The sequence below is a fragment of the Pocillopora damicornis genome, chromosome 8 (genome assembly GCF_964200805.1).
Source record: "Pocillopora damicornis chromosome 8, jaPocDami1.2, whole genome shotgun sequence".
In the NCBI taxonomy this organism is placed as follows: Eukaryota; Metazoa; Cnidaria; class Anthozoa; order Scleractinia; family Pocilloporidae; genus Pocillopora; species Pocillopora damicornis.
In genome coordinates this window covers 1506454-1526541 of record NC_142677.1, presented here as the reverse complement: position 1 = coordinate 1526541, position 20088 = coordinate 1506454, and the positions used below count along the sequence as shown (strand labels likewise).

Sequence of the window (20088 nt, the reverse complement as noted above, 5' to 3'; positions counted from 1 at the left end):
ATTGAAGCTCATCGAAGAAAACATTATAACTGGATCAAATTGCTATCGGCTGCGAATCAAAGATTCAGATCAAAGGGCCAAAGTGTAACTCACTGCAGCCAACAAAGATTCATTCGGAAGGTTCGAACTCATCTACATCATCTTGGTTTCGGAAAGGCTAAGGGTAAGAATCACCTAAGGCACTAATTTACAAGTATCTAATTCTATTTGATAGGTTGCTGTGATAGAAATATCAAGCATGCATCTCGTGTGATCGTGATAACGCATAACGCTGAGACAACATCCTTTGTTTCCATTCATTAAATAGAAAGTGAAAATGCTTTTCGTGGGATTTTTTTTTTTTTTTTGTGGGGGAAACCCTTTAAATTCAAGTGATTTCGAATGTTGTGAACATACAGCTTTTCGTGACAAAATTTTTTAGCTGGGGTCCACTGCATTTCTTGTTCATTAGGAGAAGGATTTATCCCTTCCCCTCCCTATTAGAGGCTATCTAACAGACAGAGAAGAGAGCATCCCCTATACTGAAGAGACGACTATTATCAGTATTTATTCGTGAGTTTTTGTACCGGATTGAAAAGTACAGACGGGATTTCGTTTTGAATATCGGAATATATACAAAGGTAACTACCCTATTCGTGTAAGGCAATATTTACACATACACACACATGTGGCCTCTCCGAAAATAAATATGTAAATCCTGATCTAACACACGTTTGAATCACCACAGAGAATGTAGTTCCGACTATCCTATGTAATGTTAGTTTTCATTTTGGAATTTTAATTCGTACACAATACTATATGGACGAGAACTGCCAGATTAAAGCTACACAATATTATTGCTGTTGGACTCTTTCAAAGAGCTCGGTAATTTTAAGAATATTTGTCACATTACCAGTAATTTTGACAACATCGGTGCAACATGGAAACGCAGACTAAAAATATTTACCCTAGTCCTTTTTTCAAATATATTCTATAACCCTATTTTGTGTTTATTCCCACTTTTTTTTCTTTTTTTAAGGCTACAGTTTACACTATAGAAGTAACGTTAAACCGTCGCGCACAGAATTACGATGTCTGATAACGTTCCACTGCGCAATCAAGAGTCTTGCGTCGATGACGATTATTACATGATCGATGTTTTCACTTATGCACGACCGGTAACAAATGGCGAGACAGGATCACTGCACCAACTGGTCATGTACATCACCAGGGCCTTGGAGGATTCTGGCCGCCTTGATATTCTACGAGTAAGTGCTGGTACTTTAGCGCAGTCAGTCTCTCAGACAATCTATCGCTCCACTAATCAGTCAGCCACTTAGTCGGCCATTTTGGTAGCTAGCAAGTCTGTAAATAGGTCAGCAAGTCAGTTAGTCAGTCAATCAGTCATTCTACAAATTGGTAGGTCAGTCAGTTTTATATTGGTTTGATAAGATTAAGTACAGCCTGGAATAGACTAACCCAACTAATTCCCCCTTAAAATCGTTTTCTTTTCACTCGTTCTAGGCTTACTTCGATCTTGTCAATCCAATATGGCGGATCCATAGTCGTTTAGAATATTTGGCATTTATTTGTTAGAAAAAGGTACCTCCTGTGCTCAGATTTATGCTATATCACTCGGAAAGTCAACAGGCAGAATGTCTGTAAATAATCAATCAGCCAGTCAGCTAAACCTGTTATTACTATAGTTAGATAACTCTTTGATCGATCATTTTTAGGAAATAAACTAGTCTAAAGCTGCAGTTAAAGCGACCCCTTAGCAAGTGTCCATGGATCTAAACTCGTGCCCTGCGACTTCAACATGCATCAGCATATCAATTCTCCATTTGTTATGAACTGTTCATAGGAGAAGCAGCGTGACCAAAACATGATGAAGATATACTCAAACAGTTTCCGATGGAAGAAGACCCAAGGGGAAAACATTATAGCACAATTGTTCTTAGGAGGCTTTCACGCTGACGGAAATGTAATGAATCCCAATCATATATATATATATATTTTTTTTTTTTGGCTTTTTTTGAGGGTTAATCTATTTCATTGTTAAGTTCAGATCTAGTACCACCGGACAAATTGGTTGATGGCCGCCATATCTTTAAATAGAAACCTTAATGACAATGCATCATCACAATTTATCCTTTACTATCTCAGTAGCCTTCTTCAAAGTCCTTTCTCTAAGGTTATGATCAAAAACTGCTCATCTATTGGCTTTGGAGGTATTTATGTTGGTTTAAACTTCTTTCAGAAAACGATCATTGTTGCGGTTCAATCTGTAATAGATCAACAAAGTGTGTAACTAATCATTAATTATTTTCCAGATTGAAAGAAAGAAGGTCGACCATATGAAACTGGCAGAGAATGTCGTCTTCACCTTGCCAGTCAGTGACGCCTCCAAAATGAAAGTGAAAGGGAACTTATTGAATGAAGATGGAAAGATGATCTTGGAGATTGGGGATATGAACGTGAACCTTTTCAAGGTGAGTTACTAATATTCAAACCAATTTTGTATGAAGCATTTCTCAAATGATAGCCCCTGTGCATATCTAACTGCCCAGAAAATCCAGTGTTGCCCCTCTAGATCCTTAATGGTGAAAATTTAAAGGCCGAGTATTTCCAGAGAAATTAAACAAAGAATAATCACACGAAGGCATCAAGAAAGTAGCAGATGTTCCAGGAAAATGTTGTGAAATGTGGCTAAGGGGTTGAGATTCAACAAGCTACGTAGTCATGCTTTATTAAGGAATGATTCTAGATGATTTTTATTGCATTCACTAAAGGAACGATTGTATGATTTAAGACAAGAACCACTTAAATTTTCCAAGATGGTTCAAGCTCCCTTTCAATTACTTTTAGTAGAGCAGGGAAATTTCACTCTTTCATCAGATGCTTAGTTTTTGTGGCTGTGTGTAATTTCTAGCTCTACCAGCAACACAGTGTGCTCATTATTTTAATACCAACTTTGTTTCAGTTTCAAGGCGGTGAAACACGAGCTGGGATAGAGCACGAGCATAGTGGCAATGAGACAGTTGAACAAGATGTAGCCACATGATGTCAAGTCTAACTAGTCTATAGTAAGTTTTTTTTCTTTTGTAGAGTAGATTTGCATACGTAGAGGTTATCACTTCATTTTATATGAGGGGACTTCCTCTAATATAGTGATCAAAATCTTTTTCTGTTATTTTGTCTTACTTTATATTCCTTTTTTACATGCTAGAAACCATATTTAGCACTTTTTAAGCCCTAATTGCTACAGTTTTGCTTGTGCTTTTAGAGGGCGGGACCTGAAACCTACAGAGATCTAAATTTACAGGTTTGAGATGAAAGTGCTGAGTTTCGTTTGTTAAACATATAGGAACCTATATCAGGATTATACATATATATATATATATATATATATATATATATATATATATAATCAGCTTTGCTTTAGAGAGAGAATGGCAAAATCGTTGAGATTCAGCCCTACCCATTCTCAGCTAATATGGAAAGTTGAATTCGTACCCGTAAAGGTTTTCTCTTCAAGAATTTGTCGAGAAGATAAGTCGGTTTGCTTTTAGTGATTTTTTTTCTAGCTTTTTGTTATTCGTAGAGCTAAAATTGAGCTGTCCTAGGGACGAGAGTAAAATAGTCGATATTGACTAGGCATATGGACTGACTAGGTAAGTAAAAACTTTGAGAGACATAATTCCCTCTTGCTCGTTACTTCAGTTGAAATTGAATAAGGAGGATAATCTTCATGTTATAAATTAAATTAGCTTTTGAACATAATTAATCCAGTGTTCCAGGAAAGGAGAACAGTGACCATGTGGACCTACCTATGAAACGGTATGAGAAGACCTTTGCACCTGGAGGGCAGCAAAAATGAGTTCAGTTAACGAACTGATCTATAATTGGAAGTCGTTGTTGACGCCACTCAGTCAAATAATTCAGTCAACAATCAATTTAAATCAGAGATGAGGTTGTCACGTGGTTGTATCGTTGAGTAATTTTCCTTTTTATGATATTTAATTTTCGAGTTGTAATAAAATTTTCCTTTTTTGGAAGGGAAATGAACAACGGTAGATGTACATAGCAATTTTTGTGTGTAAATTAGAGGCTTCAAAAAATTATGTCACTTGAGTAAATCAGAAAAAAGCACCATGTTACAAATGTGTTTCAAGGAGAAAATGATGATTTGCTTATATCAGCTGGGTTGATAACGTAAATTGGCCACCGTAAAGAGTTTCTATAGATGACGTTTCGAGCGTTAGCCCTTCGTTAGGGCGAAAAACTTTTATATGAATATCTTCCGTTTGGATTTGGTTAATTTGGCTAAGCAGATGAAAGCTTTTGCATGCCATTTCCAAAGGTTCAAAAGTGTACTTTGAGATGAATGCTAAACAAAGAAAGTACCTGAACCTTCCAAAAATGTTTCGCAAAGCAAGAGCATTAAAAAAAAAAAAAACTTTTAAAAATTTTGTGCGGGGGAAATAAACATGCTACGGCATGAGTTGGTTATGTTTCCCTATGCGATTGAAATTGATCACAAATGGATTTGGAATATATTTTAACTAGTGGATGATGACACATATGCAGTCGCTGGTAAACTGAGTTTGATACCACGTACGGTAAGGGCACCTGTAAGAAATTCTTCTTGAGCTGTGCTTGTAGGCTTACAGATACCGGTTGTGTCCTTCTAACAGATAAGCAACGAAGCAGCTTGGTAGGAGCAGAATAATAATGCGACAGAAAGAACAAACAAACACATAGAAAAACGAAAAACAAAATAAAAACACAAAAACAACAAAAAAACAAAACAAAACAAAAAACCAAGGAAAAAAAAAAAAAAGAAGTAGAACCGAAATATGTTACTCGAATTCCTGAGAGAAAACCACGATCTACTTTGAAATAGCTTTGAGACAGATTTCTGAGTTATTGAGTGCGATAGATCGTTTTGATGGAAATGTGAATCAGTACTAGCATGAGAAAATTCCTCAATGGACCGTGTTAGTTGAGAATGGGCGCATCGCATAGGTTTAGGCTAAAGAGGTTAAAAATCTGTTCTACAGGTATTTTCTTTTTAACTTTAAGTTATCAATATTAGTTCAGTATCCATGCATATATATAAAATGCTCTTGATATGAATATTCATTTTTTTTTAATTTAAAACGCTTGAACTTAGCTTCTGATGGCAGGATTCCCCTTTTTGGGGTTTTTCATCTTTTAAACAACCATCACGCTTAATTTTAATAATTCTCAAAAAGGAGATAGTAATTTTCGATCTTATGTTCCCTTTAATCTTTCGTGATAACTAATAGTAAAATGTTTGGCTGCTGTCACGTGCCGTCGACACCAAATCACACTCCAAAAATATTTAAAGGAGATCACGATATCAGAATGCACGACGAAAAGGGACTTAACTCGCGAGGTGGAAGTTAAATAATAAACGCGCAGTTAGAAATGAGACTAGTTTGGGAAGAAAGTACTACTTACTAGCTGAACCATGAGTACGGTGACTTGTTGAATGTTATTCAGCAAGTCCTGTTTTGCCATATTGATAAGTAGATGTAAAGAGCGTAGCATTCTTAATAGACATTATACCTCTTACGAATATATAGTTTAGTGCATTCATCTATTCATTTGGGTTTGTAAAACAAACTGCTAAAGGAAGAAAAAAAGAGATAATAGAGAAGGAAACTAGTATCTTATAAAACATCATGAGTGGTACTTACTGAAAACAAGTCCCCGGCCTTTGTTTCCCCTTTTAACCATTGGCTTTTTTCATTGGCTAGGTATTCATTTATCCCTGCTCTTGGTTATATGGTATTAATTAGTGTCTCTACTAAACGCTTGATTCAATCTCCCTTATTGGTTCTCGCTGTGTTATAATGTCCCACCTGAATCCAATTAGCGTTTTCATGTTGAAATGGAGTTGTTTTTTTATCTATTCTTATATTAAGCAATACTTTTGAAATACCTTAAACAGTTTCTGTACTTGCTAGAATTTTTATGTTTGAGGTAGAATCTGCTTAATAACTTTGTCTTTACATGAATAAATAAATAAATACAAATCTTGCTTGTTGTTTAAAGTGATGAGTGGATACGTTTTCCTTTTCTTTGGAAGCTTGGAAATGACTAAAAATTATTTTTCTCTTCAAGATGAGAGGAATGATAAAGTTTTGGATAAGGAAAGAATGTTTGAAGATAGTAAGGGGGAGGGGGAGGGGAGTTTCTAAAGAAATAATAGTGCTGCGTCAGTGTGGGTATTAAAGAATAAATTCCCTTTATCATCTGAGTTAAAATGAAAAAAACAGCCACTGGGAACAAAAATAAAAAGCAGACGTTTCAAAAGTAAGGCATTCTACAAAGGGAAATAGCTAAAAGATACTACTCTCTAAGTAAGGAAACTAGTATCAAAGATCTGCAGAAGTGTCTGCAATCGGAAACTAGAGTCTAAAATCGGACGCTAGTCTCCAAAATCGGACTTCAGTGTTACAAATCGGACACTAGTAAATAAAATCAGACTCTAGCGTATAAAATTAGACACTAGTGTATCAAATCGGAAAATCGGACGCTAGTGTAAAAAATTGAACATTACTGTATATAATCGGATACTGACGAATTTTAGTATATAAAAGGAGACACTAGCATAGAAAATCGGACAGTAGTTTATAAAATCAGACATAAGGCGATAAAAACCGACACTGGCGTATAAAATCAGACACTAGCACATAAAATCGGACAATAACGTATAAAATCAGACACTAGTATAAAAAATCGAACACTCGTGTATAAAATCAGACACTAGTGGATAGAATCAGACACTTGAGTATAATATCAGACACTTGTGTATAAGATCAGACATTGGTGTGTAAAATCAGACACTTGTGTATAAAATCAGACACTAGTATATAAAATCGGGCACTACTATACAAAATCAGACATTAGTGTATAAAATCAGACACTAGAGTACAAAATCAGACACTAGTATCTAAAATCGGACACTTTTGTATTAAAATAGACACTAGTATATAAAATCGGGCACTTGTGTATAAATTTAGACACAGGTGGATAGAATCGGATACTAGTGTATAAAATCAAACACTAGTATATAAATCGGACTCTAGCATATAGAATCAGACACTTGTGTATAAAATCAGACACTTGTGTATAAAATCGGACACTAGTATATAAAATCGTACACTAGTATATAAAATTGAACACTTGAATAAAATCGGACACTAGTATAACAAATCAGACACTACTATATAAAATCAGACACTAATAAATAAAATCGGACATTTGTATAAAATCAGACACTCGTGAATAGAATCGGACACTTGTGTATAAAATCGGACGGTAGTATATAAAATTGTACACTAGTATATAAAATTGAACAATTGAATAAAATCGGACACTAGTATAACAAATCAGACACTAGTATATAAAATCAGACACTAATACATAAAATCGGACACTTGTACAAAATCAGACACTAGTGAATAGAATCGGACACTAGTGTATAAAATCGGACTCTAGTATATAAAATCGGATACTTGTATATAAAATCAGACTCTAGCGAATAGAATTGGAAATTAGTTTACAAAGTCGGACACTTGTGTATAAAATCAGACAGTAGTGTATAAAATCGGACGATAGTGTCTACAATCAGACCCTGGTGTCTAATGGGGCACCAGTGTAGAAAATCAGACATCCGTGTGTACTATCATCATCATTATCATTACTATTATTACTATCATCGTTATTTTTATTATTTAAAACCATCATTTCTAAGACCTTTTGCAGAACGCCTTTATTATTTCAGAATTCACACATTTCATTTCAGCTTTACTAAGTTTTCCTGATAACTGTAACTTTCGAAAGGGTGAAAGGCAAAAACTTTTAGGGACTTTTTCATTATTCAGAATTTTATTCTTGAAGTAATTTCAGTTTCCCTTGGAAATTCGAGTTAACGGGGTTCACTGTAAATAATTTGTACAGATAAAATAAGGCAGTAAATTGAAAAAATAATAATAACAAAAAAACAAAGAAACAAAAAAGAAAAAGGAAGAAAAACATTGAAAAAATATTAATAACAAAAAAACAAAGAAACAAAAAAGAAAAAGGAAGAAAAACATAGAAGAGAGTTGTCAAACAAAAGTCAAACAAGAAAACTTTCGACGGCTGGAAATCTTTGGCTTTTAATTGACTGCCTGTAAAGTTCTGAGAGATTTAAATGCGGTATTAGGCTTAGTCCCTAAAATTGGCAGAAAAAGAAAATTAACCACTGCGTTTTAATTTGCCTCGTGCATTCCATATCTAAGTTTTTTTTAGCTATTTTTGCAGCTTGGCAAAGATAAATTCAAAGCAGTTTAGATCCGTCCTTTTTGCCATTTAATTGGATGCCTTTTTTTGTTATCTTTAGAGATTCGTGAGCGTGTCTAGACGGTGGAAATCATAATGTTAATACAAAGTTGTGAGGCTTGGTAGGAAGCTGTAAAATGACAATCCGTTCCAGAGACTTCATCCAGTAGCATTAAATTCTGATGATATAAATAAATAAATGGACGAATAAATTAATGAATGAATGCATCGATTATTAAATGGAAAATTCCTCAGCAAAAGGTTTATCAGTTTGATAATTTTCACTTCTAACTAACGAAGCTGCTGATAGATTTTTAGCCAAACAACCCCTACCTATTAAACAGCAGAAATATTTTAGTATTCATCACTATGCATCCTATAATCACATTGTAGGCTCGGCTCACATAAAGTATGGCGAGGCTATTCAATCTGAATAAATCCCCTTCCTCTCCTTAACCCTAAGGATAACTAAAAGACATTGACTAAACATGATTGGGGGACCTGTAGGTAAATTTGACCTGGAAAGCATAATGATACAATTTTGTCCAATCATAAAAAGAGAATAAATATGTCTAACCTTTTGAACAGTTCATCTTCGGCGTGTTCTTGAACTTCTTTTCAGTTGGGTTGTTGATCTTGGCATCAGCATCACTTTTCTGTAGAATGAAGTAGGAAGATTTGATAAATCGCTTATTTAATATTAGCTTTTATATTAGCCGACAGTTGCTGTTGCAAAACTTATTCCTTATCAGTTTTTCTGCCTCTGTTTTTTTATCATTTTTTTCCCTTGTTTTGTCTTCGTTTTTGTTTTGTTTTTGAACCACCGTTCTTCCAAACGAGTTGTTTTCACTTGCAAGTAAACTAGGAAATAACTTAATCTCACTTTTTGAGATCGATGTTCTAGCAATTTCTTAATTCTTTTCTACTGTCGTTATCTAGCCAGTAATTTCTGCTTTGGCTTCTCCTTTGTAAATTGCTTCGTAAAGTCGATAGCATTACGATAACCGTGAAGATACAACATGAATAAAGTAAAGATTATGATGAGTTTATTTACCTGTTGGAAAAAGGCCACAATCTCGTTGCCAGCACTGTCGTTTTCGTGTGTTGCTCTCATTTTACAAAAGAACTGCTGTTCTTTTATATCATCGTGACTCACGCAAAAATCACAACGGGGAAAATCTGTGGTATTTTCTGGGGAATTCCAGGCACTTCTTGAAGCTATCCCCTAGGGAATTATATGAAAGTTCAGAATCTTGGAATCAGCGCCCTGAAATTAATGCGTTGGTAGGCACTATCTGCTGCTGAAGTGCGTGTTTTACCATCAAAACAACTCTTATTTCTTGTGTCAGTTATCTTTGAAAGTCATACTATCCAACAACACACCCGCCCTCTATAGAGTAACTTACTTTCTTATAGTCCCCTATGATGTGCCACCCTGAAGCCACGGCAGTAACCTCTATGTTGATATCTTTCTCACTGTTGGATACAAACAAGCTGGACAGTGTTGTCAAAAATTTCATTTCTTCATTTTCTACTTTCTTGCAAATCTGCTGTAAATTGAATAAAAGGGAAAAGGTGAACAGACTCAACAGACAACGTAAATAAACAAACAAGTCAAACAAACGTACAAAAAAAATTAAACTAACTTATTTGAGCAAAGAGCAAACTAAATTAAGAGAGAAATGCTGTAAAAAATTCAAAAGAATAATTCAAGAAGAGGATGAAATTTTTCAGAAAGATCATTCAGGCAACATCTTTAGTTTGTCTTCTTTTTTCTTCCTTTTTTTGACTTAACTTTAATCCTATGAAAAAAAATTGGTAGAATACAGATCAGGGGTAAATGTGTTACCTTGAACGCCATTTCGGAATCATCTATCAGATAAACTCGGATATCCCAGTTACAGGCTTTGGTTGGCTCCTTCCCAAAGATCGCCATTTGCATTCGCTTCTGGTCATCTTTTCCTGGAACTCCAAAGGCTGCCACTTCGAGACTTTGTCTTAGCACTGGCAACGTCAGCCGGATGTCGTTATGTTTTGTCTCCACCTTAGCATCAGGATACACTTCTTTAATATTTCGCCACTTTTTACTTTTCTTACGTTGATTGAAATGTGGCCGGCATTTAACATGAATATCCCAGTCGTTCCCCCCTACCATCAAACAGCAGTGTTCCATCAAAATGGGCTGCGGAGGAATGCACCCATTCTGAACTATTACGTAACGGCCACTGACCATCACTGCTGTTAAAGATAAAGAGATAACATCAGTCCAAAAAACAACGAAAACAACACTAAAGAAAAAGGTAAGGAGATGAATGATGAACTGACTTTAAAATGGCCAGATGAACAAGTAAAGAGTTGAATGTATCAAAGATTGATAGATCGTTGGTTGATTAGATGGATTGATTTATATACAGATTGTTTGTTTGATGATAATGATGACGATGATGACAGTGACGATGATAGTGATGATGGAAGTGATAATGATAACGGTGGTAACAGTGATGATGATAATGATAACGATGAAGATGGTGATGGTTGAGGCTTTAATGAGAATGATGATGAGTCCGTGAACGAACATGCTTTAGATAAGTCATGACACAAAATGATACCCCATTGACAGAAGTGTCACTCATACTAATGAACCAAAGTAAATTGAGCTCCTTCAGTATTCTACATGAAAAAAAAAGAAAACAAACAAACAAAGGAACGAACAAACAAAACAACTATAAAACACCCTGCGCCGCGTCAGAGGAAAAACAAGTAAACAAAAACAAAGGATCGGAAGTGTTCGCTGCAAATATCTGCTGAAAAAATTTACTCACAAAGGTTAAAATCATATCATGTGTTTAGAGCTACAGATAAATTGGAAATAGCTCGATCTTTCTTTTCAACAGATTTTCAATATGTTAGCAAATAGCAAATAAGCGCAGCCGCGATGAGGTTACCGAAGACAAAAATGTCTACTAATTTTGAATTTCGGGTGATACACCGGTGATTTTTGATATATGCAGCATTTTTGTTATTTGCAAGGTACAGTCTAACTTCTAAGTTAATTTTTGTGGGAGGCAATGTTTTTAGATTTATGCTTCGATCGATTGTAATTATGCGCATCGTCTTACCTGGACACATTCTTGCTGCTGGGCCGGATTTTTGCCTTTTCTTGAGCTTTACATGGTTTCAACGACACAAACATCTCTTTCCTTCTTTGCGCTGTTTGATTCGTGCCAAGTGGAAGGAGTTTGGCCGGTATGTGTCGCCTTTATTTAACCCAAACAGGAAATGAAAGCGAAAAGGGGTTTTTCCCTAATTAACGCAACATTTGAGGAAAAAGCATATTTCAGCTAAACTAGAGATGAAAACAAAAACAGATGGACATTAAATGTTGCTAAGATTACTTATCGAAGTAGTCTTCTATGTCCATTTGAGCTCTAAAGGTGCATTAAGTTTGAAAAACAGAGGGAAGAGTTTCCATAACAAATGAAAACAGAGACCACCAATGAAAGATAATACAAGCAGGTCACTAACTGTCATGTAGTCGCCGTCTGCGGAGGTTCAAAAATAACCAAAATATATACCTGAGGTTCTTATAAGCTTTTAGTTTCTCAAACTGACTATCTTTTTCCAAGTTGTACTTCGATTATATCGAATCTGTCGAAAGCACCAAAGTGAAGGACATCATTTGAAACAGGTCTTCATAAATAAAATAATAAATAAATCGAAAACAAGAACAAAAATCCGGGGTTTTTCCCACGCAAACAAAAAATGCAATAAAGCACATTTTTATCACTAAAGAAATCATCCAAACCATGAAATCTGATAAAAAAAATTCCAAAAATGCTTAGGGAAGCGTTTTCAATATCGATTGCGCCAAGTCTATCGGGTATATATCGAGAAACGTTTACAGCGTACTTTTCAAATATGTCTTCCAAGATAAGCTATTTCGCCGAAGCCGAAGTCTCTGGGTTATCGAATACATTTAAAAAGAAAACAGGAAAAACATTCTCAATCTCCTAGTGTGAGCAAATAATTTTCTCTGATTAGCGATGAAAGGTTCCCCAAAAAATTGTTGAATTTTGAAGTGAAAGTTTTTTTTTTAAAATCAAAAGTGCAGCGGGGAAACCCCCTTGCCCTAGGAAAGAGAATAAATTAATCAATGCAACGTTTGTCAGTCGCCGCCATCAGGCATTTCGCTCGCTTTTGTTTCATAAAACAAGTGAACGAGTGCTTAGCAGCTTTTTTCAGCGTGAATAGGGGAGCAAGGTTTTTGAACAGTCATTTAATATTGAGGTTCTTCGAAGCAAAAATTATGACTGGATCGGATTATCGGTTGTGAATCAAAGACAAAGACAAAGATTCCTCAGGAAGGAATTGAACACATATACACTACCTTGGTTTCGGAAAGATTAGGGGTAAGAATCACCATAAGCATTAATTTTCATCCATCTGATTCTATTTGATAAGTTGTTATGATAGAAATATCAGTTATGACTCATCGTGGTGAATAGTGAACGAGATAATATATTTTTGTTTCCATTTACACACGTAATCGAAAGTACTTACGGTGCAATCTTTTTTTTTTTTCGGGGAAACCCCCTAACGTCAAGTGCTTTCGAATATTGTAAACATATTAAAAGGTTTCCGTGACAACATTTTTAGCAGGGGTCCACTGCATTTCTTGACCATTAGGAGAAAGATTGATTCCTTACCCTCCTGATCAGAGAGTATCTAGCCTGCAGAGTAGAGTGCACCTCCAATGCTGGAGTGACAAGACGCCTATTATCAGTATTTACCCGCAATGATAGTAAGCTTTGCACTAGATTGAAAACAACAGACGGGATTTCGTTTTGACTATTGGAATATATACAAAAGTAACCACTCTATTCGTGCAAAAAGGCAATATTTACAAACACTCACACGCACGTGGCCTCTCCGAAAATATATGTAAATTATTGTCTAGAGCACGTTTGAATCACCACGGAGAATAGAGTTTCGACTATCTTATGTAGTATGAATGTTCATTTCGGAATTTAAATTCGATATATACAATACTATAAGGACGAGAAATTCCCTAGTCATTCAGCTGTGGGAATCCTCTCAAAGAAAATTCAAGAACCAGATTTAAGCTACACGATATTCTTGCTGCTGGACTCTGTCAAAGAGCTCGGCAATTTTAGGTATCGATGGTATTTGTTGCAATACCAGTAATTTTTGACAACTTCTGTGCAACACGAAAACGCAGACTTGATATATGTGCCCTACTCCTTTTCCCAAATATATTCTATAACCTTTTTTGTTTTTATGCCTTCTTTTTTCCCTTTTTTAAGGCTACAGTTTATACACTATAGAAGTAACGTCAAAAAGCTGTGCACAGAACTACAATGTCCGATAACGTTCCATTGCGCGATCAAGCGTCTTGCGTCGATGACGATTACTACATGATAGATGTTTTCAGTTATGTGCGACCGGCGACAAATGGCGAAACAGGATCACTGCATCAATTGGTCATGTACGTCACAAAGGCCTTGGAGAATTCTGGCCGCCTAGATATTCTTCGAGTAAGTGCGGGTACTTCAGCACAGTCAGCTTATCAGACAATCTATCGTTTCAACAACCAGTCAGCCACTTAGTCGGCCATTTTGGTAGTTGGCCAGTCTGTTAGTCAGTCAGCAAGTCAGTTAGTCAGTCAATCTGTCATTCTACAAGTTAGTTGGTCAGTCAGTTCTATATTGGTTTAATAAGATCGAGTACAGCCTGGAACAGACTAGCCCGACTACTTCCCCCTTAAAATCTATCATTTTCACATCCAGCACACTGGTTTTTTTTCACTCGTTCCAGAGTTACTTGTGCTAAAATTTATGCTGTATCATTCGGAAAGTCAACAGACAAGATGTCTATAGATAATCAATTAGCCAGTAAGACAGCCAGTCAGTTAAAACTGTCATAACAAGTTAAATAAATTCATCAACTTTGGGAAATAAATAAGTGTTAAGTTATAGTTAAAGGGATCCCTTAGCAAGTTTCCATAGATCTAAACTCGTGTCCTGCGACTACAACATGCATCAGCATATCAGCTCTTCATTTTTTATGAACTGTTCATAGGAGAAGCAACGTGATCAAAACATAATGAAGATATACTCAAAGATTTTCCGATGGAAGAAGACCCAAGGGGAAAACATTAAAGCACAGTTATTCTTGGGGGACTTTCACGCTGACGGAGAGGTAATGGCTCGCAATCATAATTTTTGGGTTTTTTGAGGGTTAATTCATGGTTTTGACCCATGAAAGTTCAGATCTAGTCCCACCAGATAAATTGGTTGATGGCCATATCTTAAAACGGAAACCTTAATGACATTGTATAATCACGATTTATCCACACTTTTCCTTGGCTATCTCAGTAGTCTTCTACAAAATCTTTTCTCTCAGGCTATGATAAAAAACTGCTCACATCTATTCGCCTTGAAGGCATTTGACGTTAGTTTAAATTTCTAACAGAAAACGACCATTGTTGCAGTTCAATTTGTAATAGATCAACAAAGTGTGTAACCAATCCTGCATTATTTTCCAGATTGAAAGAAAGAAGGTCGATCACATGAAAATGGCAGAGAATGTCGTCATCACCATGCCAGTCAGTGACGCCTCCAAAATGAATGTGAAAGGAAAATTACTTAATGAAGTTGGAGAGATGATCTTGGAGATAGAAGAGATGACCGTGAATCTTTTTAAGGTGAGTTATATGTATTGAAACCGATTTTGTGTCAAGAATTTCTCAATAATCACCCCTATGCGTTTATGCCTGCCCAGAAAATCCAATGTTACCTCTCAAGATGCTGAGTGGTGAATTTTAATGGCTAAGTATTTTGAGAGAAATTAAACACAAAAAGTAATCACACAAAGACATCAGGAAAGTAGCAGATGTTCCAAGAAAATGTTGCAAAATGAGGCTGGAGAGTTGAGATTCAACATGTTACGTAATCATACATGCATTATTGAGGGCCGATTCTGGATGATTTTTACTGCAATCACTCAGGTTGCTTGGTTTTTGGAAAAGGACCACTTAAATTTTCCAATATCATTCAAGCTTCACCTCAATTACCCTCAGTAAAGCAGAGAAATTTCACTCGCTCACCAGATGCTTGTCACTAAGTTTTGTGGCTGTGTGTAATTACTAGCACTACCAGCAACACAGTGTGCTCATTATTTTTAAATCAACTTTTTCTCAGTTTCAAGGCGGTGAAACACGAGTTGGGATAGAGCACGAGTATAGAGGCAACGAGCCAGTTGAACAAGATGTAGCCTCATGAAGCCAAGTCTAACTAGCCTATAGAAAGTTTTTTTTTCTTTAGTAGGGGAGGTTTGCGTAAGTAAAGGATATTACTTCATTTCGTATGATGGAACTTCCTCTAATATAGGAATCAAAATCTTTTTGTCTAGCTTGATATTTCTTTTTACACGCTAGAAGCCATATTTAGCATTATTTTAGCCCTAATTACTACTTCGAACTTTTTTGCTTGTGCTTTTGGAGGGCGGGACCTGAACCCTACAGAGATCTAAATTTACAGGTTTGAGGTGAAAGTGCTGAGTTTAGCTTGCTAAACATATAGGTACCTCTATCAGGTTTTTTTGTTTTATATAATCAGCTTTGCTTTAGGGAAAGAATGGGAAAATCATTGAGATTCAGCCCCACCCATTCTCAGCTAATATGGAAAGTTGAAATCGTACTTGTAAAGGTTTTCTCTTACAATTTGTCGAGAAGATAAGTCGGTTTGCTTTTAGTGATTTTTTTTTCTAGCTTTTTGTTATTCGTAGAGCTAAAACTGAGCTGTCGTAAGGACGAGAGTAAAACAATAGATATTGACTGTAAGCATATATATGGACTGACTAGGTAAGTTAAGACTTTGAGCGACAGGGGGGTTTTACAAGATAATTTGGTTATATCAGCTGAGTTGATTACGTAAATTGGCCACCGTAAAGAGTTTCTACAGCTGACGTTTCGAGCGTTAGCCCTTCGTTAGGGCAAAAAACTTTATATGAATATCTTGCGTTTGGATTTGGTAAATCTGGCAGACTAGATGAAAGCCTTTGCCTACCATTTCCAAACGGTCAATCAAACATTTCCTTTAAGATGAATGCTAAGCAAAGAAAGTGCTTGAACCTCCCAAAAATGTTTCGCAAACCAAGAGCATCAAAAAAAACCTTTAAACATTTTGTGCTGAGGGAAATAAAAATGCTACGGCATTAATTGGTTATGTGGCCCTATGCAATTGAAATTGATCACAAATGGATTTGGAATATATTTTAACTAGTGGATGATGACGCATTTGTTGTCACTGGTAAACTGAACTGAATTTGATGCCTCATCCGATAAAGGCGCCTGTAAGAAATTAGGCTTGAGCTGTGCTTGTACGCTAACAGATACCGGTTGTATCCTTTTCACAAATATGCCACGAAGCAGCATGATAGGAGCAGAATAATAATGCGTCAGAAGAAAAATACAAACACACAAACAAACGAAAAACAAGCAAAAACCAGAAAACAAAACGAAACAAAAACACAAAAAAAAAAACAACAAAAAATTTAAAAAAATAAAACAAAACAAAAAAAATGGAACAGAAATATGGGAATCGAATTCCTGAAAACTATGATCTGCTTTGAGAAAGACTTCTGAGTTATTAAGTGCGATAGAACGTTTTCTTGGAAATGGGAATTGGTACTGGCATGAGAAAAATCTTCAATGGACCATCTTAGTTGAAAATGGGTGCATCGCATAGATTAAGGCTGAAGAAGTTTAAAATCTGTTCTACAAGTATTTTCTTTTTAACTTTAAGTCATCAGTATCAGTTCAGTATCCATGCATATATAAAATGCTAGTGATATGGATATTCCTTTTTTTCTACATTTAAAACGCCTTAACTAAGCTTCTGATGGTATGGTTCCCCTTTTTGGGGTTTTTTCATCTTTTAAACAACCACCGCACCTAATTTTAGTAATTCTCAAAAAGGAAATAGTAGTTTTCGATGTTATGTTCCCTTTTGTCTTTCGTGATAATTAATAGTAAAATGTCCGGCTGCTGTCACGTGCCGCCGACACAAAATCATACTCCAAAAAGATTTAAAGGAGATCACAATATCAGTATGCATGACGAAAAGGGACTTAACTCGCGAGGTAGAAGTAAAAATAATAGATGTGAAGTTAGAAGTGAGACTAACTTGAGAAGAAAGTTCTACATGCGAGTTGAATATAGCGACTTGTTCAATGATATTCAGCAAGTCCTTTTCTTTCCATATGGATAAGTAGATGTAAATAGCGTAGTATTCTTAATAGACATCATACATCTTAAGAATATATATTTTGGTGCATTCCTCTATGCATTTGGGTGTGTAAAGCAAACTGCCCAAGGAAGAAAAAGGAGGTAAAAGAGAAGGAAACACCCTAGTATCTTATAAAGCATCATGAGTAGTACTTAATGAAAACAAGTCCTCAGCCTTTTTTTCCCCTTTTAACCGTTGGCTTGTTTCGATGGCCAGGTATTCATTTATCTCCCTGCTCTTGGTTATATGATATTAATTAGTGTCTCTGCTAAACGCTTAATTTAATCTCCCTTATTGGTTCTCGCTGTGTTATAATGTCCCACCTGAATGCAACAAGTGTTTTCCAAATTGAAATGGAGTTGTTCCCTATCTATTCTTATATTTAGCAATACTTTTGATATACCTTAAACAGTTTCTGTACTTGCGAAAATTTTTTGCATTAGTTAGAATCTGCTTAATAACTTTTTCTTTACAAGAATGAATAAATAAATAAATAAATGAAAATCTTGCTTGTTGTTTATTAATGTAATGAGTGGATACGTTTTCCTTTTCTTTGGGAGCTTGAACATGACTAAAAATTCCTTTTTCTCTTCAAGATGAGAGGAATGATAAAGATTTGGATAAGGAAAGAAGGTTCCAAGAACAGTGGGGGGGGGGAGGTGGAGAAGAGTTTCTGAAGAAATAGTAGTGCTATGTCAGTGTGGGTATTAAAGAATAAATTCGCTTTATCATCTGAGTTAAAATGAAAAAAAGCCACTGGGAAAAAAAATTAAAAGCAGACGTTTCAAACGTAGGGCATTCTACAGAGGGAAATAACTAAAAGATACTACTCTCTAAATAGGGAAACTAGTATCAAAGATCTGCACAAGTGTCCGCAATCGGAAACTAGTGTCTAAAATCGGACGCTAGTCTCCAAAATCGGACTTCAGTGTCACAAATCGGACTCGATGGTCTATAACCGGACATAAGTGTCTACACTCGGACCCTACTAACTTAAATCGGACACTAGTGCATAAAATCAGATCCTAGTGTATAAAATTAGACACTGGTGTATAAAATCGGAAACTAGTGTAAAAATTGAACATTACTGTATATAATCGGACACTGGTATATTGAATCGAACACTAGTATATAAAATCGGACACTAACTTATAAAATCGGACACTAGTATAAAAAATCGGACACTGGTGTATAAAATCAGACATTAGTCTAAGAAATCAGACACTATGGCGTATAAAATTAGTCACTAGTACATAAAATCGGACACTAACCTATAAAATCAGACACTTGTGTATAAAATCAGACACTAGTAGATAGCATCAGACACCAGTGTATGAAATCAGACACTAGTATATAAAATCGGTCACTTGTGTATAAAATCAGACACAAGTGGATAGAATCGGACACTAGTATATAAAATCAGACACTAGCATATAAAATCGGACACTTCTGTGTAAACCAGACACGGATGATAGTGTCTAGAATCAGACTCTAGTGTCTAATCGGACACTAGTGTATAAAATCAGACACTGGTGTATAATACCAGACTCTAGTATACAAAATCGGACCTTAGTATATAAAATCAGACAGTTGTGTATAAAATCAGACTCTTGTGTATAAATGAATAAAGGGGTAAGTTTAAAAAAAAAAACTGTGGTGCTGCGTCGATGGGAGAGTATAGCAGGTAATTTAGTGTTAACAACTGGGTTGAAAACGTAAATTAGCCACCGTAAAGGATAAAAAAGCTGACGTTTCGAGCGTTAGCCCTTCGTCTATCGCTCTGACGAAGGGCTAACGCTCGAAACGTCAGCTTTTTTATCCTTTACGGTGGCTAATTTACGTTTTCAACCCAGTTGTTAACACTAAATTACCTCTTGTGTATAAAATAAGACATTGGTGCATAAAATCAGACACTAGAATACAAAATCAGACACTGATGTACAAAATCAGACACTGGTATCTAAAATCGGACACTTGTGTATAAAATTAGACAATAGCATATAAAATCGAATACTTGTGTATAAATTCAGACACTGGTGGATGGAATCGGACACTAGTGGATAGAATCGGACTCTAGTGTATAAAATCAGACACTAGTTTATAAATCGGACTCCAGCATATAAAATCGGACACTTGTGTATAAAATCAGACACTAGCGGATAGAATCAGACACTATTGTATAAAATTAGACGCTAGTGGATAGTGTCGAACACTACTGTATAAAATCAGATTCTAGTATATAAAATCGGACACTTGTGTATATAATCAGACTTTGGTATATAAACTCAGCCACTTGTGTATAAAATCGGACACCAGTACATAAAATCGGACATTAGTATATAAAATTGGACACTAGTATATAAAATCAGACACTAGTATATAAAATCGGATACTTGTATAAAATCAGACACTAATAGATAGAATCGGACACTATAGTATAAAA

At 35.6% G+C, this 20088-nt stretch overlaps 3 protein-coding genes across 10 annotated transcripts; 2 read left to right on the top strand and 1 right to left on the bottom strand.

The window, feature by feature from the left end:
- Positions 1–29: 29 nt before the first annotated feature.
- Positions 30–4161, top strand: LOC113678184 (uncharacterized). Of its 2 annotated transcripts, none has more exons than XM_089180387.1 (5): positions 30–163; positions 1019–1247; positions 1844–1963; positions 2313–2471; positions 2963–4161. In XM_089180387.1, the coding sequence occupies exons 2-5, from the start codon at positions 1071–1073 to the stop codon at positions 3041–3043; spliced, it is 537 nt and encodes a 178-aa protein (XP_089036513.1). In that variant the 5' UTR covers positions 30–163; positions 1019–1070; the 3' UTR covers positions 3044–4161. The 2 variants fall into 2 exon arrangements, with proteins under 2 accessions (XP_089036513.1, XP_089036512.1); XM_089180386.1 differs by lacking the exon at positions 30–163 and adding an exon at positions 452–620.
- A 3610-nt stretch (positions 4162–7771) lies between these two features.
- LOC113678183 (uncharacterized) lies at positions 7772–12060 on the bottom strand. 6 transcript variants are annotated; one of them, XM_027195049.2, is made up of 7 exons: positions 11913–12060; positions 11457–11594; positions 10187–10575; positions 9744–9887; positions 9392–9562; positions 8915–8993; positions 7772–8516 (listed from the first exon to the last, which is right to left on the bottom strand). In XM_027195049.2, the coding sequence occupies exons 2-7, from the start codon at positions 11464–11466 to the stop codon at positions 8497–8499; spliced, it is 813 nt and encodes a 270-aa protein (XP_027050850.2). In that variant the 5' UTR covers positions 11467–11594; positions 11913–12060; the 3' UTR covers positions 7772–8496. The 6 variants fall into 6 exon arrangements, with proteins under 6 accessions (XP_027050850.2, XP_027050853.2, XP_089036504.1 ...); XM_027195052.2 differs by having other exon boundaries at positions 9744–9884; positions 11913–12054; XM_089180378.1 differs by having other exon boundaries at positions 11457–11640; positions 11913–12048.
- Positions 12061–12468: 408 nt separating this feature from the next.
- LOC113678179 (uncharacterized) lies at positions 12469–18149 on the top strand. Of its 2 annotated transcripts, none has more exons than XM_089180388.1 (5): positions 12469–12746; positions 13662–13892; positions 14437–14556; positions 14903–15061; positions 15558–18149. In XM_089180388.1, exons 2-5 carry the CDS (start codon positions 13716–13718, stop codon positions 15636–15638), a joined length of 537 nt encoding a protein of 178 aa, XP_089036514.1. In that variant the 5' UTR covers positions 12469–12746; positions 13662–13715; the 3' UTR covers positions 15639–18149. The 2 variants fall into 2 exon arrangements, with proteins under 2 accessions (XP_089036514.1, XP_027050848.2); XM_027195047.2 differs by lacking the exon at positions 12469–12746 and adding an exon at positions 12983–13138 and having other exon boundaries at positions 15558–16499.
- The last annotated feature ends 1939 nt before the right edge of the window (positions 18150–20088 follow it).

Bases quoted from the DNA above. Each gene is read 5' to 3' on its own strand.
- LOC113678184 (XM_089180387.1), top strand. From the start codon at position 1,071: ATGTCTGATAACGTTCCACTGCGCAATCAAGAGTCTTGCGTCGATGAC. The intron at 1,248-1,843 runs GTAAGTGCTGGT...AACTGTTCATAG, and splicing joins GCCGCCTTGATATTCTACGA to GAGAAGCAGCGTGACCAAAA. The intron at 1,964-2,312 runs GTAATGAATCCC...ATTATTTTCCAG, and splicing joins GCTTTCACGCTGACGGAAAT to ATTGAAAGAAAGAAGGTCGA.
- LOC113678183 (XM_027195049.2), bottom strand. The intron at 8,994-9,391 runs GTAAATAAACTC...TTCATTCTACAG, and splicing joins TTGTGGCCTTTTTCCAACAG to AAAAGTGATGCTGATGCCAA. The intron at 8,517-8,914 runs GTTAGACATATT...TTATATCATCAG, and splicing joins GAAGATGAACTGTTCAAAAG to AATTTAATGCTACTGGATGA.
- LOC113678179 (XM_089180388.1), top strand. From the start codon at position 13,716: ATGTCCGATAACGTTCCATTGCGCGATCAAGCGTCTTGCGTCGATGAC. The intron at 13,893-14,436 runs GTAAGTGCGGGT...AACTGTTCATAG, and splicing joins GCCGCCTAGATATTCTTCGA to GAGAAGCAACGTGATCAAAA. The intron at 14,557-14,902 runs GTAATGGCTCGC...ATTATTTTCCAG, and splicing joins ACTTTCACGCTGACGGAGAG to ATTGAAAGAAAGAAGGTCGA.